Source organism: Eleutherodactylus coqui, chromosome 1 (assembly GCF_035609145.1).
Source record: "Eleutherodactylus coqui strain aEleCoq1 chromosome 1, aEleCoq1.hap1, whole genome shotgun sequence".
NCBI classification, from domain to species: domain Eukaryota; kingdom Metazoa; phylum Chordata; class Amphibia; order Anura; family Eleutherodactylidae; genus Eleutherodactylus; species Eleutherodactylus coqui.
The window spans coordinates 16,321,559-16,346,206 of NC_089837.1; the positions used below are offsets into that span (position 1 = coordinate 16,321,559).

The window sequence follows — 24,648 nt, forward strand, 5'->3', positions numbered from 1 at the left end:
GGGCGATCTAATAACTATATATAGATATATCAGGGGACAATACAGAGATCTCTCCCATCATCTATTATACCCAGGACTGTAATAATATGTATAGATATATCAGTGGTCAGTCCAGAGATCTCTCCTATCATCTATTATACCCAGGACTGTAACAAGGGGGCGCTCTAATAACTATGTATAGATATATCAGGGGTCAGTACGGAGATCTCTCCCATCATCCATTATACCCAGGACTGTAACAAGGGGGCGCTCTTATAACTATGTATAGATATATCAGGGGTCAATACAGAGATCTCTCCAATCATCTATTATACCCAGGACTGTAACAAGGGGGCGCTCTAATAACTATGTATAAATATATCAGGAGTCAGTCCAGAGATCTCTCCAATCATCTATTATACCCAGGACTGTAACAAGGGGGCGCTCTAATAACTATGTATAATATATCAGGGGTCAGTACAGAGATCTCTCCCATCATCTATTATACCCAGGAATGTAACAAGGGGGCGCTCTAATAACTATGTATAATATATTAGGGGTCAGTACAGAGATCTCTCCCATCATCTATTATACTCAGACTATCAGTGTAACAAGGGGGCGCTCTAATAACTATGTATAGATATAACAGGGGTCAGTGCAGAGATCTCTCCTATCATCTATTATACTCAGACTATCAGTGTAACAAGGGGGCGCTCTAATAACTATGTATAGATATAACAGGGGTCAGTACAGAGATCTCTCCCATCATCTATTATACCCAGGACTGTAACAAGGGGGCTCTCTAATAACTATGTATAATATATTAGGGGTCAGTACAGAGATCTCTCCTATCATCTATTATACCCAGGACTGTAACAAGGGGGCGCTCTAATAACTATGTATAATATATCAGAGGTCAGTACAGAGATCTCTCCCTTCATCTATTATACCCAGGACTGTAACAAGGGGGCGCTCTAATAACTATGTATAATATATTAGGGGTCAGTACAGAGATCTCTCCTATCATCTATTATACGTCTAGAGGAAAGGTCTCTTCACACGTAGAGCAGTAAGAGCAGTGGGACTGTGGAACTCTCTGCCGGAGGACATGGTGATGGTGAACTCAATAACAGTGTATGAGAGGGACCTGGAGTGTAATAATATTATATGTTATATCACTGATTGCTTCAGAAGGGTCGGTGATCCGGGGATTATTCTGATTGCCAGATGGGTGTCAGGAAGAAATGTTTTTCCCTTACATGAGGAAAATTGGCTTCTACCTCATTGGTTTTTTTTTGTCTTCCTCTGGATCCACACTGGGGGGTAATAGGCTGAACTTGAAGGACATGTGTCTTTTCTCGGCCTTACATACTGTGTTACTAATAGACAGCTCTATAGCAGAAAATACGGATCCATGAACATCAGCTTGCTGATGGTTTCCAGGTACCATGACTGTACATGTGACACATTTTGTCTTGGCCAGGACTCACATGTCTGCGGGTGATGTTCCTCACGTCTCCGACATACATAATCTTGCCCTGATGTCGCACCATTCCCACAGTGATGGAGTCTTCACACACTTCTGAGGCAATGTATCGGTCTACCTGGATCCCGAGATCCTTTAGCACCAATAGACCTGGGCAGCGGAGAGAAGAGGTCCAGTGTTAGGGGATCCAGTCCTGACCCTCAGACCCATGGAGTACCCGGAGAAGAGAAGATCACCTGTGGCAATGCCATCAAATAAAGACAGTACTCGGATAGGCTTCCGCTTCTCGGCTGAAATAGGCGGATAAAGCTTTGGTGGGTCCTGCGGAAGGGGAGCGGTGGATGTTAGTCAGAGCGACGCATGACCAGACGGCGACATCGTCAGCACAAAGCGGTACTCACAAATTCTTGGTCATGGTTGTTGGCGAAGAAGATCTGTAGACGCGTGGGCCAGTCATCTCGCCGCCGAAGCAACCCGTAGATGCCCTTGTGCCCACACATGTAGCAGTTCCAGGGGTCTTCTTTAATAGCTGCCTGAGCTGCACCGGGTCCCACCAGCAAGTCCACACACTCCACACAGAAGCACCTGGAGAACCGGGAGCCAAGGACGGACATGGTCATATCACACATATGTCACCGCCAGGACCAGACAGCCACACATATGTCACCGCCAGGAGCAGACAACCACACATATGTCACCGCCAGGAGAAGACAACCACACATATGTCACCGCCAGGAGCAGACAGCCACACATATGTCACCGCCAGGAGCAGACAGCCACACATATGTCACCGCCAGGACCAGACAACCACGCATAGGTCACCGCCAGGACCAGACAACCACGCATAGGTCACCGCCAGGACCAGACAACCACGCATATGTCACCGCCAGGAGCAGACAACCACACATATGTCACCGCCAGGAGCAGACAACCACACATATGTCACCGCCAGGAGCAGACAACCACACATATGTCACCGCCAGGAGCAGACAACCACACATATGTCACCGCCAGGAGCAGACAGCCATACGTATGTCACCGCCAGGACCAGACAGCCATACGTATGTCACCGCCAGGAGCAGATAACCACACGTCCCCGCCAGGAGCAGACAACCACACATATGTTCCTGCCAGGACCAGACAACCACACATATGTCACCGCCAGGACCAGACAACCACACATATGTCACCGCCAGGACCAGACAACCACACATATGTCACCGCCAGGACCAGACAGCCACACATATGTCACCGCCAGGAGCAGACAGCCACACATATGTCACCGCCAGGAGCAGACAACCACACATATGTCACCGCCAGGACCAGACAACCACACATATGTCACCGCCAGGACCAGACAACCACACATATGTCACCGCCAGGACCAGACAGCCACACATATGTCACCGCCAGGAGCAGACAGCCACACATATGTCACCGCCAGGACCAGATAACCACACATGTCACCGCCAGGAGCAGACAACCACACATATGTCCCCGCCAGGAGCAGACAACCACACATATGTCCCCACCAGGAGCAGACAACCACACATAGGTCCCCGCCAGGAGCAGACAACCACACATAGGTCCCCGCCAGGAGCAGACAACCACACATATGTCACCGCCAGGACCAGACAACCACACATGTCACCGCCAGGAGCAGACAACCACACATATGTCCCCGCCAGGAGCAGACAGCCACACATATGTCACCGCCAAGAGCAGACAACCACACATATGTCACCGCCAGGAGCAGACAGCCATACATATGTCACCGCCAGGACCAGACAACCACACATATGTCCCCGCCAGGAGCAGACAACCACACATATGTCACCGACAGGAGCAGACAACCACACGTCACCGCCAGGACCAGATAACCACACATATGTTCCCGCCAGGAGCAGACAGCCACACATATGTCACCGCCAGGAGCAGACAGCCACACATATGTCACCGCCAGGAGCAGACAACCACACATAGGTCACCGCCAGGAGCAGACAACCACACATATGTCACCGCCAGGACCAGACAACCACACATATGTCACCGCCAGGACCAGACAACCACACATATGTCACCGCCAGGACCAGACAACTACACACAGGTCACCGCCAGGAGCAGACAACCACACATATGTCACAGCCAGGAGCAGACAACCACACATATGTCACCGCCAGGACCAGACAACCACACATATGTCACCGCCAGGACCAGATAACCACACATATGTCACCGCCAGGACCAGACAACCACACATATGTCACCGCCAGGACCAGACAACCACACATATGTCACCGCCAGGAGCAGACAACCACACATATGTCACCGCCAGGAGCAGACAACCACACATATGTCACCGCCAGGAGCAGACAGCCACACATATGTCACCGCCAGGACCAGACAACCACACATATGTCACCGCCAGGAGCAGACAACCACGCATATGTCACCGCCAGGACCACACAACCACGCATATGTCACCGCCAGGACCAGACAACCACGCATAGGTCACCGCCAGGACCAGAAAACCACACATGATCCTGCTGGAAGAAGGTTCCCAGGCCAGACAGGTTTGGATCATTTGTTTCCAGGGTCGGTTTCAGTGGTGACCAGAGACCAGTCATGTATGAGGAGACAGAAGGAGGCGGCGGTATTACGCATCTCACCGGCAGCAGTTGTTGTTCCCGCACATGAGCACCTCCCGCCCGCCGCAGCAGATGGTGCAGTAGGACTGGTAGCCGTCATCATCATACTGGTACGCACACTCCAAAAAGCAGTTCTGATGAAACAGGAAAGTATCTGTGAGCTTTACGAGTCATGCCTGGACCTCCCACCATACACAGTCCCCGCCTCTAGTCATACTGACTGTTTCCTCCACACATCAGCCGCTTCTCTCCTCGTATACGGAGCTCTGTCCTAAGTACACCACCCACATAGAGATATTCTACTCTCACTATGCTGTTCTGTCCTCGCTGATGGTTTCCTCCACAAAAGGAAGCTTCTCCCTCTCAGCCTCATCCTTACTGACAGTTTTAGTCACACATCCGTGTCCTTTCCTCATGCTTACTGACATACAATAATACAAAGACACCACTTTTTATTTACTAACAGTTTCCTCCATATATCATAGCTTCTCTCTAATACACTGAGCTCTGCCCTTACTGACAGTCTCCTTCATACATCAGATCCCTCTAATACACTGAGCTCTGCCCTTACTGACAGCTTCCTTCATACATCAGATCCCTCTAATACACTGAGCTCTGCCCTTACTGACAGCTTCCTTCATACATCAGATCCCTCTAATACACTGAGCTCTGCCCTTACTGACAGCTTCCTTCATACATCAGATCTCTCTAATACACTGAGCTCTGCCCTTACTGACAGCTTCCTTCATACATCAGATCCCTCTAATACACTGAGCTCTGCCCTTACTGACAGCTTCCTTCATACATCAGATCCCTCTAATACACTGAGCTCTGCCCTTACTGACAGTTTCCTTCATACATCAGATCCCTGTAATACACTGAGCTCTGCCCTTACTGACAGCTTCCTTCATACATCAGATCTCTCTAATACACTGAGCTCTGTCCTTACTGACAGCTTCCTTCATACATCAGATCCCTCTAATACACTGAGCTCTGCCCTTACTGACAGTTTCCTTCATACATCAGATCTCTCTAATACACTGAGCTCTGCCCTTACTGACAGCTTCCTTCATACATCAGATCCCTCTAATACAGTGAGCTCTGTCCTTACTGACAGCTTCCTTCATACATCAGATCTCTCTAATACACTGAGCTCTGCCCTTACTGACAGTTTCCTTCATACATCAGATCTCTCTAATACACTGAGCTCTGCCCTTACTGACAGCTTCCTTCATACATCAGATCTCTCTAATACACTGAGCTCTGCCCTTACTGACAGTTTCCTTCATACATCAGATCCCTCTAATACAGTGAGCTCTGCCCTTACTGACAGCTTCCTTCATACATCAGATCCCTCTAATACACTGAGCTCTACCCTTACTGACAGTTTCCTTCATACATCAGATCTCTCTAATACACTGAGCTCTGCCCTTACTGACAGCTTCCTTCATATATCAGATCTCTAATACAGTGAGCTCTGCCCTTACTGACAGCTTCCTTCATACATCAGATCCCTCTAATACAGTGAGATCTGCCCTTACTGACAGTTTCCTTCATACATCAGATCCCTCTAATACACTGAGCTCTGCCCTTACTGACAGTTTCCTTCATACATCAGATCCCTCTAATACACTGAGCTCTGCCCTTACTGACAGCTTCCTTCATACATCAGATCTCTCTACACTGAGCTCTGCCCTTACTGACACCTTCCTTCATACATCAGATCTCTCTAATACACTGAGCTCTGCCCTTACTGACAGCTTCCTTCATACATCAGATCCCTCTAATACACTGAGCTCTGCCCTTACTGACAGCTTCCTTCATACATCAGATCCCTCTAATACACTGAGCTCTGCCCTTACTGACAGTTTCCTTCATACATCAGATCTCTCTAATACACTGAGCTCTGCCCTTACTGACAGCTTCCTTCATACATCAGATCCCTCTAATACACTGAGCTCTGCCCTTACTGACAGCTTCCTTCATACATCAGATCCCTCTAATACACTGAGCTCTGCCCTTACTGACAGCTTCCTTCATACATCAGATCTCTCTAATACACTGAGCTCTGCCCTTACTGACAGCTTCCTTCATACATCAGATCTCTCTAATACACTGAGCTCTATCCTTACTGACAGCTTCCTTCATACATCAGATCTCTCTAATACGCTGAGCTCTGCCCTTACTGACAGCTTCCTTCATACATCAGATCTCTCTAATACACTGAGCTCTGCCCTTACTGACAGCTTCCTTCATACATCAGATCTCTCTAATACACTGAGCTCTGCCCTTACTGACAGCTTCCTTCATACATCAGATCTCTCTACACTGAGCTCTGCCCTTACTGACAGCTTCCTTCATACATCAGATCCCTCTAATACACTGAGCTCTGCCCTTACTGACAGCTTCCTTCATACATCAGATCTCTCTAATACACTGAGCTCTGCCCTTACTGACAGCTTCCTTCATACATCAGATCCCTCTAATACACTGAGCTCTGCCCTTACTGACAGCTTCCTTCATACATCAGATCCCTCTAATACACTGAGCTCTGCCCTTACTGACAGCTTCCTTCATACATCAGATCCCTCTAATACACTGAGCTCTGCCCTTACTGACAGCTTCCTTCATACATCAGATCTCTCTAATACACTGAGCTCTGCCCTTACTGACAGCTTCCTTCATACATCAGATCCCTCTAATACACTGAGCTCTGCCCTTACTGACAGCTTCCTTCATACATCAGATCCCTCTAATACACTGAGCTCTGCCCTTACTGACAGTTTCCTTCATACATCAGATCCCTGTAATACACTGAGCTCTGCCCTTACTGACAGCTTCCTTCATACATCAGATCTCTCTAATACACTGAGCTCTGTCCTTACTGACAGCTTCCTTCATACATCAGATCCCTCTAATACACTGAGCTCTGCCCTTACTGACAGTTTCCTTCATACATCAGATCTCTCTAATACACTGAGCTCTGCCCTTACTGACAGCTTCCTTCATACATCAGATCCCTCTAATACAGTGAGCTCTGCCCTTACTGACAGCTTCCTTCATACATCAGATCTCTCTAATACACTGAGCTCTGCCCTTACTGACAGTTTCCTTCATACATCAGATCTCTCTAATACACTGAGCTCTGCCCTTACTGACAGCTTCCTTCATACATCAGATCTCTCTAATACACTGAGCTCTGCCCTTACTGACAGTTTCCTTCATACATCAGATCCCTCTAATACAGTGAGCTCTGCCCTTACTGACAGCTTCCTTCATACATCAGATCCCTCTAATACACTGAGCTCTACCCTTACTGACAGTTTCCTTCATACATCAGATCTCTCTAATACACTGAGCTCTGCCCTTACTGACAGCTTCCTTCATATATCAGATCTCTAATACAGTGAGCTCTGCCCTTACTGACAGCTTCCTTCATACATCAGATCCCTCTAATACAGTGAGATCTGCCCTTACTGACAGTTTCCTTCATACATCAGATCCCTCTAATACACTGAGCTCTGCCCTTACTGACAGTTTCCTTCATACATCAGATCCCTCTAATACACTGAGCTCTGCCCTTACTGACAGCTTCCTTCATACATCAGATCTCTCTACACTGAGCTCTGCCCTTACTGACACCTTCCTTCATACATCAGATCTCTCTAATACACTGAGCTCTGCCCTTACTGACAGCTTCCTTCATACATCAGATCCCTCTAATACACTGAGCTCTGCCCTTACTGACAGCTTCCTTCATACATCAGATCCCTCTAATACACTGAGCTCTGCCCTTACTGACAGTTTCCTTCATACATCAGATCTCTCTAATACACTGAGCTCTGCCCTTACTGACAGCTTCCTTCATACATCAGATCCCTCTAATACACTGAGCTCTGCCCTTACTGACAGCTTCCTTCATACATCAGATCCCTCTAATACACTGAGCTCTGCCCTTACTGACAGCTTCCTTCATACATCAGATCTCTCTAATACACTGAGCTCTGCCCTTACTGACAGCTTCCTTCATACATCAGATCTCTCTAATACACTGAGCTCTATCCTTACTGACAGCTTCCTTCATACATCAGATCTCTCTAATACGCTGAGCTCTGCCCTTACTGACAGCTTCCTTCATACATCAGATCTCTCTAATACACTGAGCTCTGCCCTTACTGACAGCTTCCTTCATACATCAGATCTCTCTAATACACTGAGCTCTGCCCTTACTGACAGCTTCCTTCATACATCAGATCTCTCTACACTGAGCTCTGCCCTTACTGACAGCTTCCTTCATACATCAGATCCCTCTAATACACTGAGCTCTGCCCTTACTGACAGCTTCCTTCATACATCAGATCTCTCTAATACACTGAGCTCTGCCCTTACTGACAGCTTCCTTCATACATCAGATCCCTCTAATACACTGAGCTCTGCCCTTACTGACAGCTTCCTTCATACATCAGATCTCTCTAATACGCTGAGCTCTGCCCTTACTGACAGCTTCCTTCATACATCAGATCTCTCTAATACACTGAGCTCTGCCCTTACTGACAGCTTCCTTCATACATCAGATCCCTCTAATACACTGAGCTCTACCCTTACTGACAGTTTCCTTCATACATCAGATCTCTCTAATACACTGAGCTCTGCCCTTACTGACAGTTTCCTTCATACATCAGATCTCTCTAATACACTGAGCTCTGCCCTTACTGACAGTCTCCTTCATACATCAGATCTCTCTAATACACTGAGCTCTGCCCTTACTGACAGCTTCCTTCATACATCAGATCCCACTAATACACTGAGCTCTGCCCTTACTGACAGTCTCCTTCATACATCAGATCTCTCTAATACACTGAGCTCTGCCCTTACTGACAGCTTCCTTCATACATCAGATCCCTCTAATACACTGAGCTCTGCCCTTACTGACAGCTTCCTTCATACATCAGATCTCTCTAATACGCTGAGCTCTACCCTTACTGACAGTTTCCTTCATACATCAGATCCCTCTAATACACTGAGCTCTGTCCATACTGACACCTTCCTTCATACATCAGATCCCTCTAATACACTGAGCTCTGCCCTTACTGACAGCTTCCTTCATACATCAGATCTCTCTAATACACTGAGCTCTGCCCTTACTGACAGCTTCCTTCATACATCAGATCCCTCTAATACACTGAGCTCTGCCCTTACTGACAGCTTCCTTCATACATCAGATCTCTCTAATACACTGAGCTCTGCCCTTACTGACAGCTTCCTTCATACATCAGATCTCTCTACACTGAGCTCTGCCCTTACTGACAGTCTCCTTCATACATCAGATCCCTCTAATACACTGAGCTCTGCCCTTACTGACAGCTTCCTTCATACATCAGATCTCTCTAATACACTGAGCTCTGCCCTTACTGACAGTTTCCTTCATACATCAGATCCCTCTAATACACTGAGCTCTGCCCTTACTGACAGTTTCCTTCATACATCAGATCTCTCTAATACACTGAGCTCTGCCCTTACTGACAGCTTCCTTCATACATCAGATCCCTCTAATACAGTGAGCTCTGCCCTTACTGACAGCTTCCTTCATACATCAGATCCCTCTAATACACTGAGCTCTGCCCTTACTGACAGTCTCCTTCATACATCAGATCTCTCTACACTGAGCTCTGCCCTTACTGACAGTTTCCTTCATACATCAGATCTCTCTACACTGAGCTCTGCCCTTACTGACAGTTTCCTTCATACATCAGATCCCTCTAATACACTGAGCTCTGCCCTTACTGACAGTTTCCTTCCTAGATAAGATCTCTCTAATACACTGAGCTCTGCCCTTACTGACAGTTTCCTTCCTAGATAAGATCTCTCTAATACACTGACCGCTTCATTTACGCATGCCGCTTATCCTCATAACTTTTCCTCTAAGTTCCCCAATGATCTTTGTAGAGGTTACCTTGCAGTTTTGGCACATACCCCCTATAAATAAGGGGTGCTCCAGGGTAACATTCAAACTGCCGCAGGAGATGCAGATATCTGGAAACAAAGAGACAGGGAATCGTCAGCATCGCAAAATACCGATAAGACAGCAGATTAGGCGACCGCCCCGCGGGCGCAAGGAGTCCCGTCAGGCGACCGCCCCACGGACGCAAGGGGTACCGTCAGGCGACCGCCCCACAGACGCAAGGGGTACCGTCAGGCGACCGCCCCACAGACGCAAGGGGTCACGTCAGGCGACCGCCCGACGGACGCAAGGGGTCACGTCAGGCGACCGCCCGACGGACGCAAGGGGTCACGTCAGGCGACCGCCCGACGGACGCAAGGGGTCACGTCAGGCGACCGCCCGACGGACGCAAGGGGTCACGTCAGGCGACCGCCCGACGGACGCAAGGGGTCACGTCAGGCGACCGCCCGACGGACGCAAGGGGTCACGTCAGGCGACCGCCCGACGGACGCAAGGGGTCACGTCAGGCGACCGCCCGACGGACGCAAGGGGTCACGTCAGGCGACCGCCCGACAGACGCAAGGGGTCACGTCAGGCGACCGCCCGACAGACGCAAGGGGTCACGTCAGGCGACCGCCCGACAGACGCAAGGGGTCACGTCAGGCGACCGCCCGACAGACGCAAGGGGTCACGTCAGGCGACCGCCCGACAGACGCAAGGGGTCACGTCAGGCGACCGCCCGACAGACGCAAGGGGTCACGTCAGGCGACCGCCCGACAGACGCAAGGGGTCACGTCAGGCGACCGCCCGACAGACGCAAGGGGTCACGTCAGGCGACCGCCCGACAGACGCAAGGGGTCACGTCAGGCGACCGCCCGACAGACGCAAGGGGTCACGTCAGGCGACCGCCCGACAGACGCAAGGGGTCACGTCAGGCGACCGCCCGACAGACGCAAGGGGTCACGTCAGGCGACCGCCCGACAGACGCAAGGGGTCACGTCAGGCGACCGCCCGACAGACGCAAGGGGTCACGTCAGGCGACCGCCCGACAGACGCAAGGGGTCACGTCAGGCGACCGCCCGACAGACGCAAGGGGTCACGTCAGGCGACCGCCCGACAGACGCAAGGGGTCACGTCAGGCGACCGCCCGACAGACGCAAGGGGTCACGTCAGGCGACCGCCCGACAGACGCAAGGGGTCACGTCAGGCGACCGCCCGACAGACGCAAGGGGTCACGTCAGGCGACCGCCCGACAGACGCAAGGGGTCACGTCAGGCGACCGCCCGACAGACGCAAGGGGTCACGTCAGGCGACCGCCCGACAGACGCAAGGGGTCACGTCAGGCGACCGCCCGACAGACGCAAGGGGTCACGTCAGGCGACCGCCCGACAGACGCAAGGGGTCACGTCAGGCGACCGCCCGACAGACGCAAGGGGTCACGTCAGGCGACCGCCCGACAGACGCAAGGGGTCACGTCAGGCGACCGCCCGACAGACGCAAGGGGTCACGTCAGGCGACCGCCCGACAGACGCAAGGGGTCACGTCAGGCGACCGCCCGACAGACGCAAGGGGTCACGTCAGGCGACCGCCCGACAGACGCAAGGGGTCACGTCAGGCGACCGCCCGACAGACGCAAGGGGTCACGTCAGGCGACCGCCCGACAGACGCAAGGGGTCACGTCAGGCGACCGCCCGACAGACGCAAGGGGTCACGTCAGGCGACCGCCCGACAGACGCAAGGGGTCACGTCAGGCGACCGCCCGACAGACGCAAGGGGTCACGTCAGGCGACCGCCCGACAGACGCAAGGGGTCACGTCAGGCGACCGCCCGACAGACGCAAGGGGTCACGTCAGGCGACCGCCCGACAGACGCAAGGGGTCACGTCAGGCGACCGCCCGACAGACGCAAGGGGTCACGTCAGGCGACCGCCCGACAGACGCAAGGGGTCACGTCAGGCGACCGCCCGACAGACGCAAGGGGTCACGTCAGGCGACCGCCCGACAGACGCAAGGGGTCACGTCAGGCGACCGCCCGACAGACGCAAGGGGTCACGTCAGGCGACCGCCCGACAGACGCAAGGGGTCACGTCAGGCGACCGCCCGACAGACGCAAGGGGTCACGTCAGGCGACCGCCCGACAGACGCAAGGGGTCACGTCAGGCGACCGCCCGACAGACGCAAGGGGTCACGTCAGGCGACCGCCCGACAGACGCAAGGGGTCACGTCAGGCGACCGCCCGACAGACGCAAGGGGTCACGTCAGGCGACCGCCCGACAGACGCAAGGGGTCACGTCAGGCGACCGCCCGACAGACGCAAGGGGTCACGTCAGGCGACCGCCCGACAGACGCAAGGGGTCACGTCAGGCGACCGCCCGACAGACGCAAGGGGTCACGTCAGGCGACCGCCCGACAGACGCAAGGGGTCACGTCAGGCGACCGCCCGACAGACGCAAGGGGTCACGTCAGGCGACCGCCCGACAGACGCAAGGGGTCACGTCAGGCGACCGCCCGACAGACGCAAGGGGTCACGTCAGGCGACCGCCCGACAGACGCAAGGGGTCACGTCAGGCGACCGCCCGACAGACGCAAGGGGTCACGTCAGGCGACCGCCCGACAGACGCAAGGGGTCACGTCAGGCGACCGCCCGACAGACGCAAGGGGTCACGTCAGGCGACCGCCCGACAGACGCAAGGGGTCACGTCAGGCGACCGCCCGACAGACGCAAGGGGTCACGTCAGGCGACCGCCCGACAGACGCAAGGGGTCACGTCAGGCGACCGCCCGACAGACGCAAGGGGTCACGTCAGGCGACCGCCCGACAGACGCAAGGGGTCACGTCAGGCGACCGCCCGACAGACGCAAGGGGTCACGTCAGGCGACCGCCCGACAGACGCAAGGGGTCACGTCAGGCGACCGCCCGACAGACGCAAGGGGTCACGTCAGGCGACCGCCCGACAGACGCAAGGGGTCACGTCAGGCGACCGCCCGACAGACGCAAGGGGTCACGTCAGGCGACCGCCCGACAGACGCAAGGGGTCACGTCAGGCGACCGCCCGACAGACGCAAGGGGTCACGTCAGGCGACCGCCCGACAGACGCAAGGGGTCACGTCAGGCGACCGCCCGACAGACGCAAGGGGTCACGTCAGGCGACCGCCCGACAGACGCAAGGGGTCACGTCAGGCGACCGCCCGACAGACGCAAGGGGTCACGTCAGGCGACCGCCCGACAGACGCAAGGGGTCACGTCAGGCGACCGCCCGACAGACGCAAGGGGTCACGTCAGGCGACCGCCCGACAGACGCAAGGGGTCACGTCAGGCGACCGCCCGACAGACGCAAGGGGTCACGTCAGGCGACCGCCCGACAGACGCAAGGGGTCACGTCAGGCGACCGCCCGACAGACGCAAGGGGTCACGTCAGGCGACCGCCCGACAGACGCAAGGGGTCACGTCAGGCGACCGCCCGACAGACGCAAGGGGTCACGTCAGGCGACCGCCCGACAGACGCAAGGGGTCACGTCAGGCGACCGCCCGACAGACGCAAGGGGTCACGTCAGGCGACCGCCCGACAGACGCAAGGGGTCACGTCAGGCGACCGCCCGACAGACGCAAGGGGTCACGTCAGGCGACCGCCCGACAGACGCAAGGGGTCACGTCAGGCGACCGCCCGACAGACGCAAGGGGTCACGTCAGGCGACCGCCCGACAGACGCAAGGGGTCACGTCAGGCGACCGCCCGACAGACGCAAGGGGTCACGTCAGGCGACCGCCCGACAGACGCAAGGGGTCACGTCAGGCGACCGCCCGACAGACGCAAGGGGTCACGTCAGGCGACCGCCCGACAGACGCAAGGGGTCACGTCAGGCACCTCTCCATAGATACAAGGAGTCACGTCAGGCGCCTCCCCATAGATACAAGGAGTCACGTCAGGCGCCTCCCCATAGATACAAGGAGTCACGTCAGGCGCCTCCCCATAGATACAAGGAGTCACGTCAGGCGCCTCCCCATAGATACAAGGAGTCACGTCAGGCGCCTCCCCATAGATACAAGGAGTCACGTCAGGCGCCTCCCCATAGATACAAGGAATCACGTCAGGCGCCTCCCCATAGATAGAAGGAGTCACGTCAGGCGCCTCCCCATAGATAGAAGGAGTCACGTCAGGCGCCTCCCCATAGATAGAAGGAGTCACGTCAGGCGCCTCCCCATAGATAGAAGGAGTCACGTCAGGCGCCTCCCCATAGATAGAAGGAGTCACGTCAGGCGCCGTCCCTGGGATCACAGACCGCTGCCATCACTATCGGGGCTGACCGATGACATCATCGTAGATTGATCACATGACCCTCCCATGCGCTCGCACCCTTCTGTGAAGTGATTTCTTGCACTCACCCTCGATGTGGCGACACTTCTGACGCACTTCGTAGACCAACCTCTCTGCGAAAACAGAAAGCACGGAGAAATGAGCAGAGCGAGACCAAGCCCCCTCCCTGTGCCAATCTCTGCCAACCGCCCGATCCCAAAATTCACTGCACTCAGGGTCCTTCCTAAACGCTTCATCTTCTACCATGCAGCACAGCAGATATCCGACCAGCAGGGGGCAGCAACACAACTGCAGATCCTAAGTCTTCCACAATGCAGCAGCACAGCAGACACTGAACCAGCAGGGGGCAGCAACACAACTGCAGATCCTAAGTCTTCCACAATACAGCACAGCAGACACTGAACCAGCAGGGGGCAGCAACACAACTGCAGATCCTAAGTCTTCCACAATACAGCACAGCAGACACTGAACCAGCAGGGGGCAGCAACACAACTGCAGATCCTAAGTCTTCCACAATACAGCACAGCAGACACTGAACCAGCAGGGGTCGGCAAAGCATCTGCATTCACAATTCTGGTTGAGCTCCAACAATCTGATTTTCTATATCTGTAGTTTATTGCAATGTGGGATGCATGTTCCCCCATAATGCACCGCAGTACAGCAGGTTTAGTCAGTGTATAGGTATTGCATCAGCGGGTGCAGCAGAGAGATGCAAGACCCAGGAGGCCAGCACTACATCGTTACACCTACCTCGAGTTCGCTCATCGATTATTTCTTTGACTTTGGGCTTCTCTGTGCTTTTTCGGGGTTTCTTTGCGGGAGGGGGAGGGGCATAAGCGGCAGCTTCCGGTTCTACCCAAATTTCTGTGTAGACCTCTTTGTACGGGTTGCGTTCCTCTGGAAGTATAAAAGGAGGGAGGTAACATTATTGACTACACCACAAGGAGGCGCTGTACTCATACAAGTCCATGGACTGGCTAATAGCCCCAGGTTACAGACCCCCACTCAGGAGACGATTAACTCCTTCCTGCCACAGGACAGAAACCTACATCTCCGCAGGAAGCAGTTTCTGCAAATGGATGTAAGTTTATGTCCTATGGATGGGCAGGCTGATACTGAGCCACCCAGAGTGGGAGCCGGCCTAATACAGCAACAGCGGGGATCGGTGTGCTCACTGATCCCTGCTGTTAACCTTTTACATGCTGCGATCAATCCTGATGGTGGCATTTAAAGGGTTGACAGAAGGAGCACATTCCCTCTCTGACATCATCGGCCCCCTGCTAGGTCATCACGGAGGGCTGATGGGTTGCAGACAATGTCGTTCAGGTCTGTCATGGCGCATGATCGATAATACATTACAGTATAGAAGCACCCCAAATGTATTACCATAGCCATCATAACATCGTAGGTTCAAGCCCCCACAGGGACATAAAATCTGGAAAAAACAAAAATATTTAAAAAAAGAAACACGTGAAAAAAAATAGTGATTAAAAAAAAAAAAAAAAGAAAAAAACTGAACAAAACTATTTTGTGCATTTTTCCCTATTTAGAAAGAAAAACCCATCTACCTCCCAAAAAACGGAATAAAAGTGATCAAAAAAGCCGTATGTACCCCAAAACGATGCCAATAAAACCTCCCAATGCAAGAAACGCCCTCGCAGAGCTCCGTCAACAGGAAGATAAAAGACGTTCTGAGACTCCGAATGTAGCGATGCGGGAAAAAATAAAAGGGTTTTATTCTGCAAAAGTGGTAAAAAAAAAAAGAAGTAAAAAATGATACATTTTGGTCTCGTTGTAGTCGTACCCCCGCGCAGACGACGCCCCTGGCACCCCCCCCCCCCCGGAGACGACGCCCCTGGCACCCCAGCGCAGACGACGCCCCTGGCACCCACGCGCAGACGACGCCCCTGGCACCCCCGCGCAGACGACGCCCCTGGCACCCACGCGCAGACGACGCCCCTGGCACCCCCGCGCAGGCGACGCCCCTGGCACCCCTGGCACCCCACGCGCAGACGACCCCCCTGGCACCCCCGCGCAGACGACCCCCCTGGCACCCCCGCGCAGACGACCCCCCTGGCACCCCTGCGCAGACGACCCCCCTGGCGTTGTGCAGGACGCTGAGCATTAGGGGGCGGTACCCCATAGTCATATTGTCACCCCTCACCTTCTGGGGGGTCCAGTCCTTTGGGCCCCGATGGCTGGAAGCCCCCCAACGCCCACTCTATCATCTGCTTGTTCTGGACGTCTATTGCTTTGGAGGTGTCGCTCTCGTCATTCTCAGGGCATGATGGGAAAACCTTCCTGGCGCGGGTGCTGGCGACCTGCAGGACGGATACGAACGGGGTCATATAAGAGACTGGATGCAAGAACAGCGCCCCCCCTAGGTGTGTTACTGCAGTCACAACCAGAGCTGCGCTCACAATCCTGCTGGTCTGTCCTGCGATCTACAATGTAACTTGCTTTCTCTACTCCAGCAGTTCTCTGACCGCGGAGGAGGAGCCTAAATCAGCGGTATGCAGTAACTCCTCCCACCATGACATCATTGAACTACAGTCCCAGCATGCCTAGTGGTGGGACAGGTTGGAACAGCGAAACAACTGTTGTGGCGTATATTGGGTGTATGTTGAACATTCCCATCAGTGACCCCAGCTTGCTGGGAGTTGTAGTGCCGCAGTGTCTGCAGGGCGACAGACCACTGATATAAAAGGTATATACTGTCAATGTGACAGGCTTATATGCGTCCGCAGGGAGGGGAGGAGGGAATCCGCTTGGTGGCGAGGGCAGAAAAATAGGTTCCATGGCAACCTATATGGCTGACAGAAAGAGGCGGAGACTCCATACACAGGTAGATTTATCAAGCAGAAACTCGTCTCGGTTGTCCCTGGCGACCAATCACTGCGCAGCGTTCATGTTAGCTCAGCAGAATACAACATAAGAGCCGAGCTGTGATTGGTTGCGAGTGGCAATAAAGACGGAACGTCGTTCATGAATCTGCCCGGAGGCTGTGAGGAGCACCATAGTGGTTGTCATAGGGTCTCATTTTGGGTTGCGGGGCAGAGGAGTACCGGCACAGACTCATTGTTGTTCAGGGTACAAGGAGTACCAACACCGTTCAATTTTGGGTAGAGGTTGTTATGAGGTCCCATTTTTTGGATGGAGATGCAAGGAGCAACGGGACGGTCTCACTTTGGACTCAAAGTGTGAGGAGTGCCAGCAGAGGCACATTTTGAACTGGAGGTGTGAGGAGCACCGGCACGGTCTCATTGTTGGCTGGAGGTGTGAGGAGCACTGGCACGGTCTCATTATTGGCTTGAGGAGCACTGGCACGGTCTTACTGTTGGCTTGAGGCATGAGGAGCACTGGCACTGTCTCATTGTTGGCTGAAGGTGTGAGGAGCACTGGCACAGTCTCACTGTTAGCTGAAGGTGTGAGGAGCACTGGCACGGTCTCCCTGTTGGCTGGAGGTGTGAGGAGCACTGGCACGGTCTTACTGTTGGCTTGAGGCATGAGGAGCACTGGCACTGTCTCATTGTTGGCTGAAGGTGTGAGGAGCACTGGCACAGTCTCACTGTTAGCTGAAGGTGTGAGGAGCACTGGCACAGTCTCACTGTTAGCTGAAGGTGTAAGAAGCACTGGCACAGTCTCACTGTTAGCTGAAGGTGTGAGGAGCACTGGCACGGTCTCCCTGTTGGCTGGAGGTGTGAGGAGCACTGGCACGGTCTCACTGTTGGCTGAAGGTGTGAGGAGCACTGGCAGTGTCTCGTTATTGGCTGTAGGTGTGAGGAGCACTGGCAGTGTCTCGTTATTGGCTGTAGGTGTGAGGAGCACTGGCAGTGTCTCGTTATTGGCTGTAGGTGTGAGGAGCACTGGCACGGTCTCATTATTGGCTTGAGGAGCACTGGCACGGTCTTACTGTTGGCTTGAGGCATGAGGAGCACTCGCACAGTCTCATTGTTGGCTGAAGATGTGAGGAGCACTGGCACAGTCTCACTGTTAGCTGAAGGTGTGAGGAGCACTGGCACAGTCTCACTGTTAGCTGAAGGTGTGAGGAGCACTGGCAGTGTCTCGTTATTGGTTGTAGGTGTGAGGAGCACTGGCAGTGTCTCGTTATTGGCTGTAGGTGTGAGGAGCACTGGCAGTGTCTCGTTATTGGCTGTAGGTGTGAGGAGCACTGGCAGTGTCTCGTTATTGGCTGTAGGTGTGAGGAGCACCGGCACGGTCTCACTGTTAGCAGTAGGTATGAGGAGCACCGGCACGGTCTCATTGTTGGCTGGAGGTGTGAGGAGCACTGGCACGGTCTGATTATTGGCTTGAGGAGCACTGGCACGGTCTTACTGTTGGCTTGAGGCGTGAGGAGCACTGGCACAGTCTCATTGTTGGCTGAAGGTGTGAGGAGCACTGGCACAGTCTCACTGTTAGCTGAAGGCGTGAGGAGCACTGGCACGGTCTTACTGTTGGCTTGAGGCGTGAGGAGCACTGGCACAGTCTCACTGTTAGCTGAAGGTGTGAGGAGCACTGGCACAGTCTCACTGTTAGCTGAAGGTGTGAGGAGCACTGGCACAGTCTCACTGTTAGCTGAAGGTGTGAGGAGCACTGGCACAGTCTCATTATTGGCTGTAGGTGTGAGGAGCACCGGCACGGTCTCACTGTCAGCAGTAGGTATGAGGAGCACTGGCACAGTCTCATTATTGGCTGTAGGTGTGAGGAGCACTGGCAGTGTCTCGTTATTGGCTGTAGGTGTGAGGAGCACTGGCAGTGTCTCGTTATTGGCTGTAGGTGTGAGGAGCACTGGCAGTGTCTCGTTATTGGCTGTAGGTGTGAGGAGCACTGGCAGTGTCTCGTTATTGGCTGTAGGTGTGAGGAGCACTGGCAGTGTCTCGTTATTGGCTGTAGGTGTGAGGAGCACTGGCAGTGTCTCGTTATTGGCTGTAGGTGTGAGGAGCACTGGCAGTGTCTCGTTATTGGCTGTAGGTGTGAGGAGCACTGGCAGTGTCTCGTTATTGGCTGTAGGTGTGAGGAGCACTGGCAGTGTCTCGTTATTGGCTGTAGGTGTGAGGAGCACTGGCAGTGTCTCGTTATTGGCTGTAGGCGTGAGGAGCACCGGCACGGTCTCACTGTCAGCAGTAGGTATGAGGAGCATCGGCACGGTCTCATTGTTGGCTGTAGGTGTGAGGAGCACCGGCATGGTCTCACTGTTGGCTGAAGGTGTGAGGAGCACTGGCACGGTCTCACTGTCAGCAGTAGGTATAAGGAGCACCGGCACGGTCTCATTGTTGGCTGTAGGTGTGAGGAGGACCGGCAAGGTCTCATTGTTGGCTGGAGGTGTGAGGAGGACCGGCACGGTCTCATTGTTGGCTGGAGGTGTGAGGAGCACTGTCACAGTCTGAATGTTGGATTGAGGTGTGAGGAGCACCGTCACAGTCTCATTGTTGGCTTGAGATGTGAGGAGCATTGGCACGGTCTCACTGTTAGCTTGAGGAGCACTGGCACAGTCTCACTGTTGGCAGGGGGACAATCAGATATGCTGATTTTGCTCACCTGTAGGACTTCATAGATGGCTTTTCTGTACATGGGTTGCTTGCTATAGGTCGCTTGGTGGAACGCATTTGCAAAGGAACTAAGAGGCAACAGCTTCTCCACGCAGACCTGAAGAGAGATTTATAATGTGATATCATGCATTATAATAATCACCCACACATCACATGACCAGGGAGGGCCTCATGAAGATACTCACCACTGAAAACTTGCCATCTCCAAACCACATGACCCAACGCGTCCCCTCAGCTGCCCGGCTCCGTCCAGTCATCCACCATGACACGATGCGTCCAGGCCACCATGAGAAGCCTCGAAGTTTACCCCAAACCAGCTCCCCGATGCCAAAGCCTCGCCCGTCCTACGCAGATACAAGAGTAGGGTATCATCTCCAGTAATAAGTACTAACAGGGAGGATAACGGCTCTCATCATCCTCACCTCGTACTCCGCCTCATCATCCGCTGACTTGGAGGTGCTCTTCTCCACGGTATCGGCCACCACCGGCTCCGGAGTGGTGGCCACGATGGGGGAGGCAGGGTCTGTGGGCTGCTGCGAGACCGGCGGCGGGCTCTCCTCTTCTTTCTGTGGATTACTGGACACCGTTTCTTCCATGGCGTTTATCACAGCGACCAGCTGCTGCTTTTTTTCAGCCTGTTGAGAAAACCAGAAACTGGGGTTCAGTAAAGTATGCGGAAGGTAACGGCTCGCCACGATTGGTGGACCCGGAGGTCGGGACATCTGTGAGGTCATCAGCGTTATATTATATCAGAGTAATCCAATCCCCCGGTCTCTGAGCCTGTAGATCCTGAGCGAGGTGCTGACCATAACATCCACAGAGCCCGGAAACCTGTGCTACTCCCCAAAACATTACACTATATAACAACCAGCGCATTACACTATATAATATAAGCGTTATACTATATAACAACCAGCGCATTATACTATATAACAACCAGCGCATTATACTATATAACCAGCGCATTACACTATATAATATAAGCAGTATACTATATAATAACCAGCGCGTTATACTATATAATAACCAGCGCGTCATACTATATAATAACCAGCGCGTTACACTATATAATAACCAGCGCGTTACACTATATAATAACCAGCGCGTTACACTATATAATAACCAGCGCGTTACACTATATAATAACCAGCGCGTTACACTATATAATAACCAGCGCGTTATACTATATAACCAGCGCATTATACTATATAATATAAGCAGTATACTATATAATAACCAGCGCGTTACACTATATAATAACCAGCGCGTTACACTATATAATAACCAGCGCGTTACACTATATAATAACCAGCGCGTTACACTATATAATAACCAGCGCGTTATACTATATAATAACCAGCGCAATACACTATATAATATAAGCAGTATACTATATAATAACCAGCGCGTTATACTATATAATAACCAGCGCGTTATACTATATAATAACCAGCGCGTTATACTATATAATAACCAGCGCGTTATACTACATAATAACCAGCGTGTTATACTATATAATAACCAGCGCGTTATACTATATAATAACCAGCGCGTTATACTATATAATAACCAGCGCGTTATACTATATAATAACCAGCGCGTTATACTATATAATAACCAGCGCGTTATACTATATAATAACCAGCGCATTATACTATATAATAACCAGCGCATTATACTATATAATAACCAGCGCGTTATACTATATAATAACCAGCGCATTATACTATATAATAACCAGCGCGTTACACTATATAATAACCAGCGCATTATACTATATAACCAGCGCATTACACTATATTATATAAGCAGTATGCTATATAATAACCAGTGCATTACACTATATAATAACCAGCGCGTTATTCTATATAATAACCAGCGCATTATACTATATAATAACCAGCGCATTACACTATATAATAACCAGCGCATTACACTATATAATAACCAGCGTGTTATACTATATAATAACCAGCGCGTTATACTATATAATAACCAGCGCATTATACTATATAATAACCAGCGCATTACACTATATAATAACCAGCGCATTGTACTATATAACCAGCGCATTACACTATATAATATAAGCAGTATACTATATAATAACCAGCGCGTTATACTATATAATAACCAGCGCATTACACTATATAATATAAGCAGTATACTATATAATAACCAGCGCGTTATACTATATAATAACCAGCGCATTATACTATATAATAACCAGCGCATTACACTATATAACAACCAGCGCGTTATACTATATAACAACCAGCGCGTTATACTATATAATAACCAGCGCGTTATACTAAATAATAACCAGCGCGTTATACTATATAATATAAGCAGTATACTATATAATAACCAGCGCGTTATACTATATAATAACCAGCGCGTTATACTATATAATAACCAGCGTGTTATACTATATAATAACCAGCGCGTTATACTATATAATAACCAGCGCGTTATACTATATAATAACCAGCGCGTTATACTATATAATAACCAGCGTGTTATACTATATAATAACCAGCGCATTATGCTATATAATAACCAGCGCATTATACTATATAATAACCAGCGCGTTATACTATATAATATAAGCAGTATACTATATAATAACCAGCGCATTACACTATATAATAACCAGCGCGTTACACTATATAATACCCAGCGCCTTACGCTATATAATAACCAGCGCGTTACGCTATATAATACCCAGCGCCTTACGCTATATAATAACCAGCGCGTTACGCTATATAATAACCAGCGCGTTATACTATATAATAACCAGCGCATTACACTATATAATAACCAGCGCGTTACACTATATAATAACCAGCGCGTTACACTATATAATAACCAGCGCATTATACTACATAATAACCAGCGCGTTATACTATATAATAACCAGCGCATTACACTATATAATAACCAGCGCGTTACACTATATAATAACCAGCGCGTTATACTATATAATAACTAGCGCGTTATACTATATAACCAGCGCGTTATACTATATAATAACCAGCGCATTATACTATATAATAACCAGCGCATTATACTATATAATAACCAGCGCGTTATACTATATAATAACCAGCGCGTTATACTATATAATAACCAGCGCGTTATACTATATAATAACCAGTGCGTTACACTATATAATAACCAGCGCATTATACTATATAATAACCAGCGCATTATACTATATAATAACCAGCGCCTTACGCTATATAATAACCAGCGCATTACACTATATAATAACCAGCGCATTATACTATATAATAACCAGCGCCTTACGCTATATAATAACCAGCGCATTACACTATATAATAACCAGCGCATTATACTATATAATAACCAGCACATTATACTATATAATAACCAGCGCGTTATACTATATAATAACCAGCGCGTTATACTATATAATAACCAGTGCGTTACACTATATAATAACCAGCGCGTTATACTATATAATAACCAGTGCGTTACACTATATAATAACCAGCGTGTTATACTATATAATAACCAGCGCATTATACTATATAATAACCAGCGCATTATACTATATAATAACCAGCGCCTTACGCTATATAATAACCAGCGCATTACACTATAATAACCAGCACATTATACTATATAATAAACAGCGCATTATACTACATAATAACCAGCGCATTACACTATATAATAACCAGCGCATTATACTATATAATAACCAGCGCATTATATTATATAATAACCAGCACGTTATACTATATAATAACCAGCGTGTTACACTATATAATATAAGCAGTATACTATATAATAACCAGCGTGTTACACTATATAATATAAGCAGTATACTATATAATAACCAGCGTGTTACACTATATAATAACCAGCGTGTTACACTATATAATATAAGCACTATATTATATAACAACCAGCGCATTACACTATATAAGCACTATATTATATAACAACCAGCGCATTACACTATATAATATAAGCAGTATATTATATAACAACCAGCACATTATACTATATAATATAAGCAGTATACTATATAATAACCAGCGCATTATACTATATAATAACCAGCGCCTTACGCTATATAATAACCAGCGCATTACACTATATAATAACCAGCGCATTATACTATATAATAACCAGCGCCTTACGCTATATAATAACCAGCGCATTACACTATATAATAACCAGCGCATTATACTATATAATAACCAGCACATTATACTATATAATAACCAGCGCGTTATACTATATAATAACCAGCGCGTTATACTATATAATAACCAGTGCGTTACACTATATAATAACCAGCGTGTTATACTATATAATAACCAGCGCATTATACTATATAATAACCAGCGCATTATACTATATAATAACCAGCGCCTTACGCTATATAATAACCAGCGCATTACACTATAATAACCAGCACATTATACTATATAATAAACAGCGCATTATACTACATAATAACCAGCGCATTACACTATATAATAACCAGCGCATTATACTATATAATAACCAGCGCATTATATTATATAATAACCAGCACGTTATACTATATAATAACCAGCGTGTTACACTATATAATATAAGCAGTATACTATATAATAACCAGCGTGTTACACTATATAATATAAGCAGTATACTATATAATAACCAGCGTGTTACACTATATAATAACCAGCGTGTTACACTATATAATATAAGC

The 24,648-nt window shown here is 50.2% G+C and overlaps 1 protein-coding gene across 6 annotated transcripts in view; it reads right to left on the reverse strand.

Moving 5' to 3' along the window:
• DNMT3A (DNA methyltransferase 3 alpha) overlaps nucleotides 1–24,648 on the reverse strand; it is a 355,992-nt gene that overhangs the window by 18,475 nt on the left and 312,869 nt on the right. For all 6 annotated transcript variants that reach the window (XM_066594397.1, XM_066594395.1, XM_066594394.1 and 3 more), the window contains 11 exons: nucleotides 20,339–20,551; nucleotides 20,102–20,260; nucleotides 19,906–20,013; nucleotides 16,532–16,688; nucleotides 15,118–15,264; nucleotides 14,436–14,480; nucleotides 10,067–10,146; nucleotides 4,135–4,247; nucleotides 1,867–2,050; nucleotides 1,702–1,786; nucleotides 1,470–1,615 (listed from right to left, as the gene is read on the reverse strand). In XM_066594397.1, coding sequence (XP_066450494.1) covers nucleotides 1,470–1,615; nucleotides 1,702–1,786; nucleotides 1,867–2,050; nucleotides 4,135–4,247; nucleotides 10,067–10,146; nucleotides 14,436–14,480; nucleotides 15,118–15,264; nucleotides 16,532–16,688; nucleotides 19,906–20,013; nucleotides 20,102–20,260; nucleotides 20,339–20,551 — 1,437 coding nt within the window. The remainder of the gene's footprint in view (nucleotides 1–1,469; nucleotides 1,616–1,701; nucleotides 1,787–1,866; nucleotides 2,051–4,134; nucleotides 4,248–10,066; nucleotides 10,147–14,435; nucleotides 14,481–15,117; nucleotides 15,265–16,531; nucleotides 16,689–19,905; nucleotides 20,014–20,101; nucleotides 20,261–20,338; nucleotides 20,552–24,648) is intronic.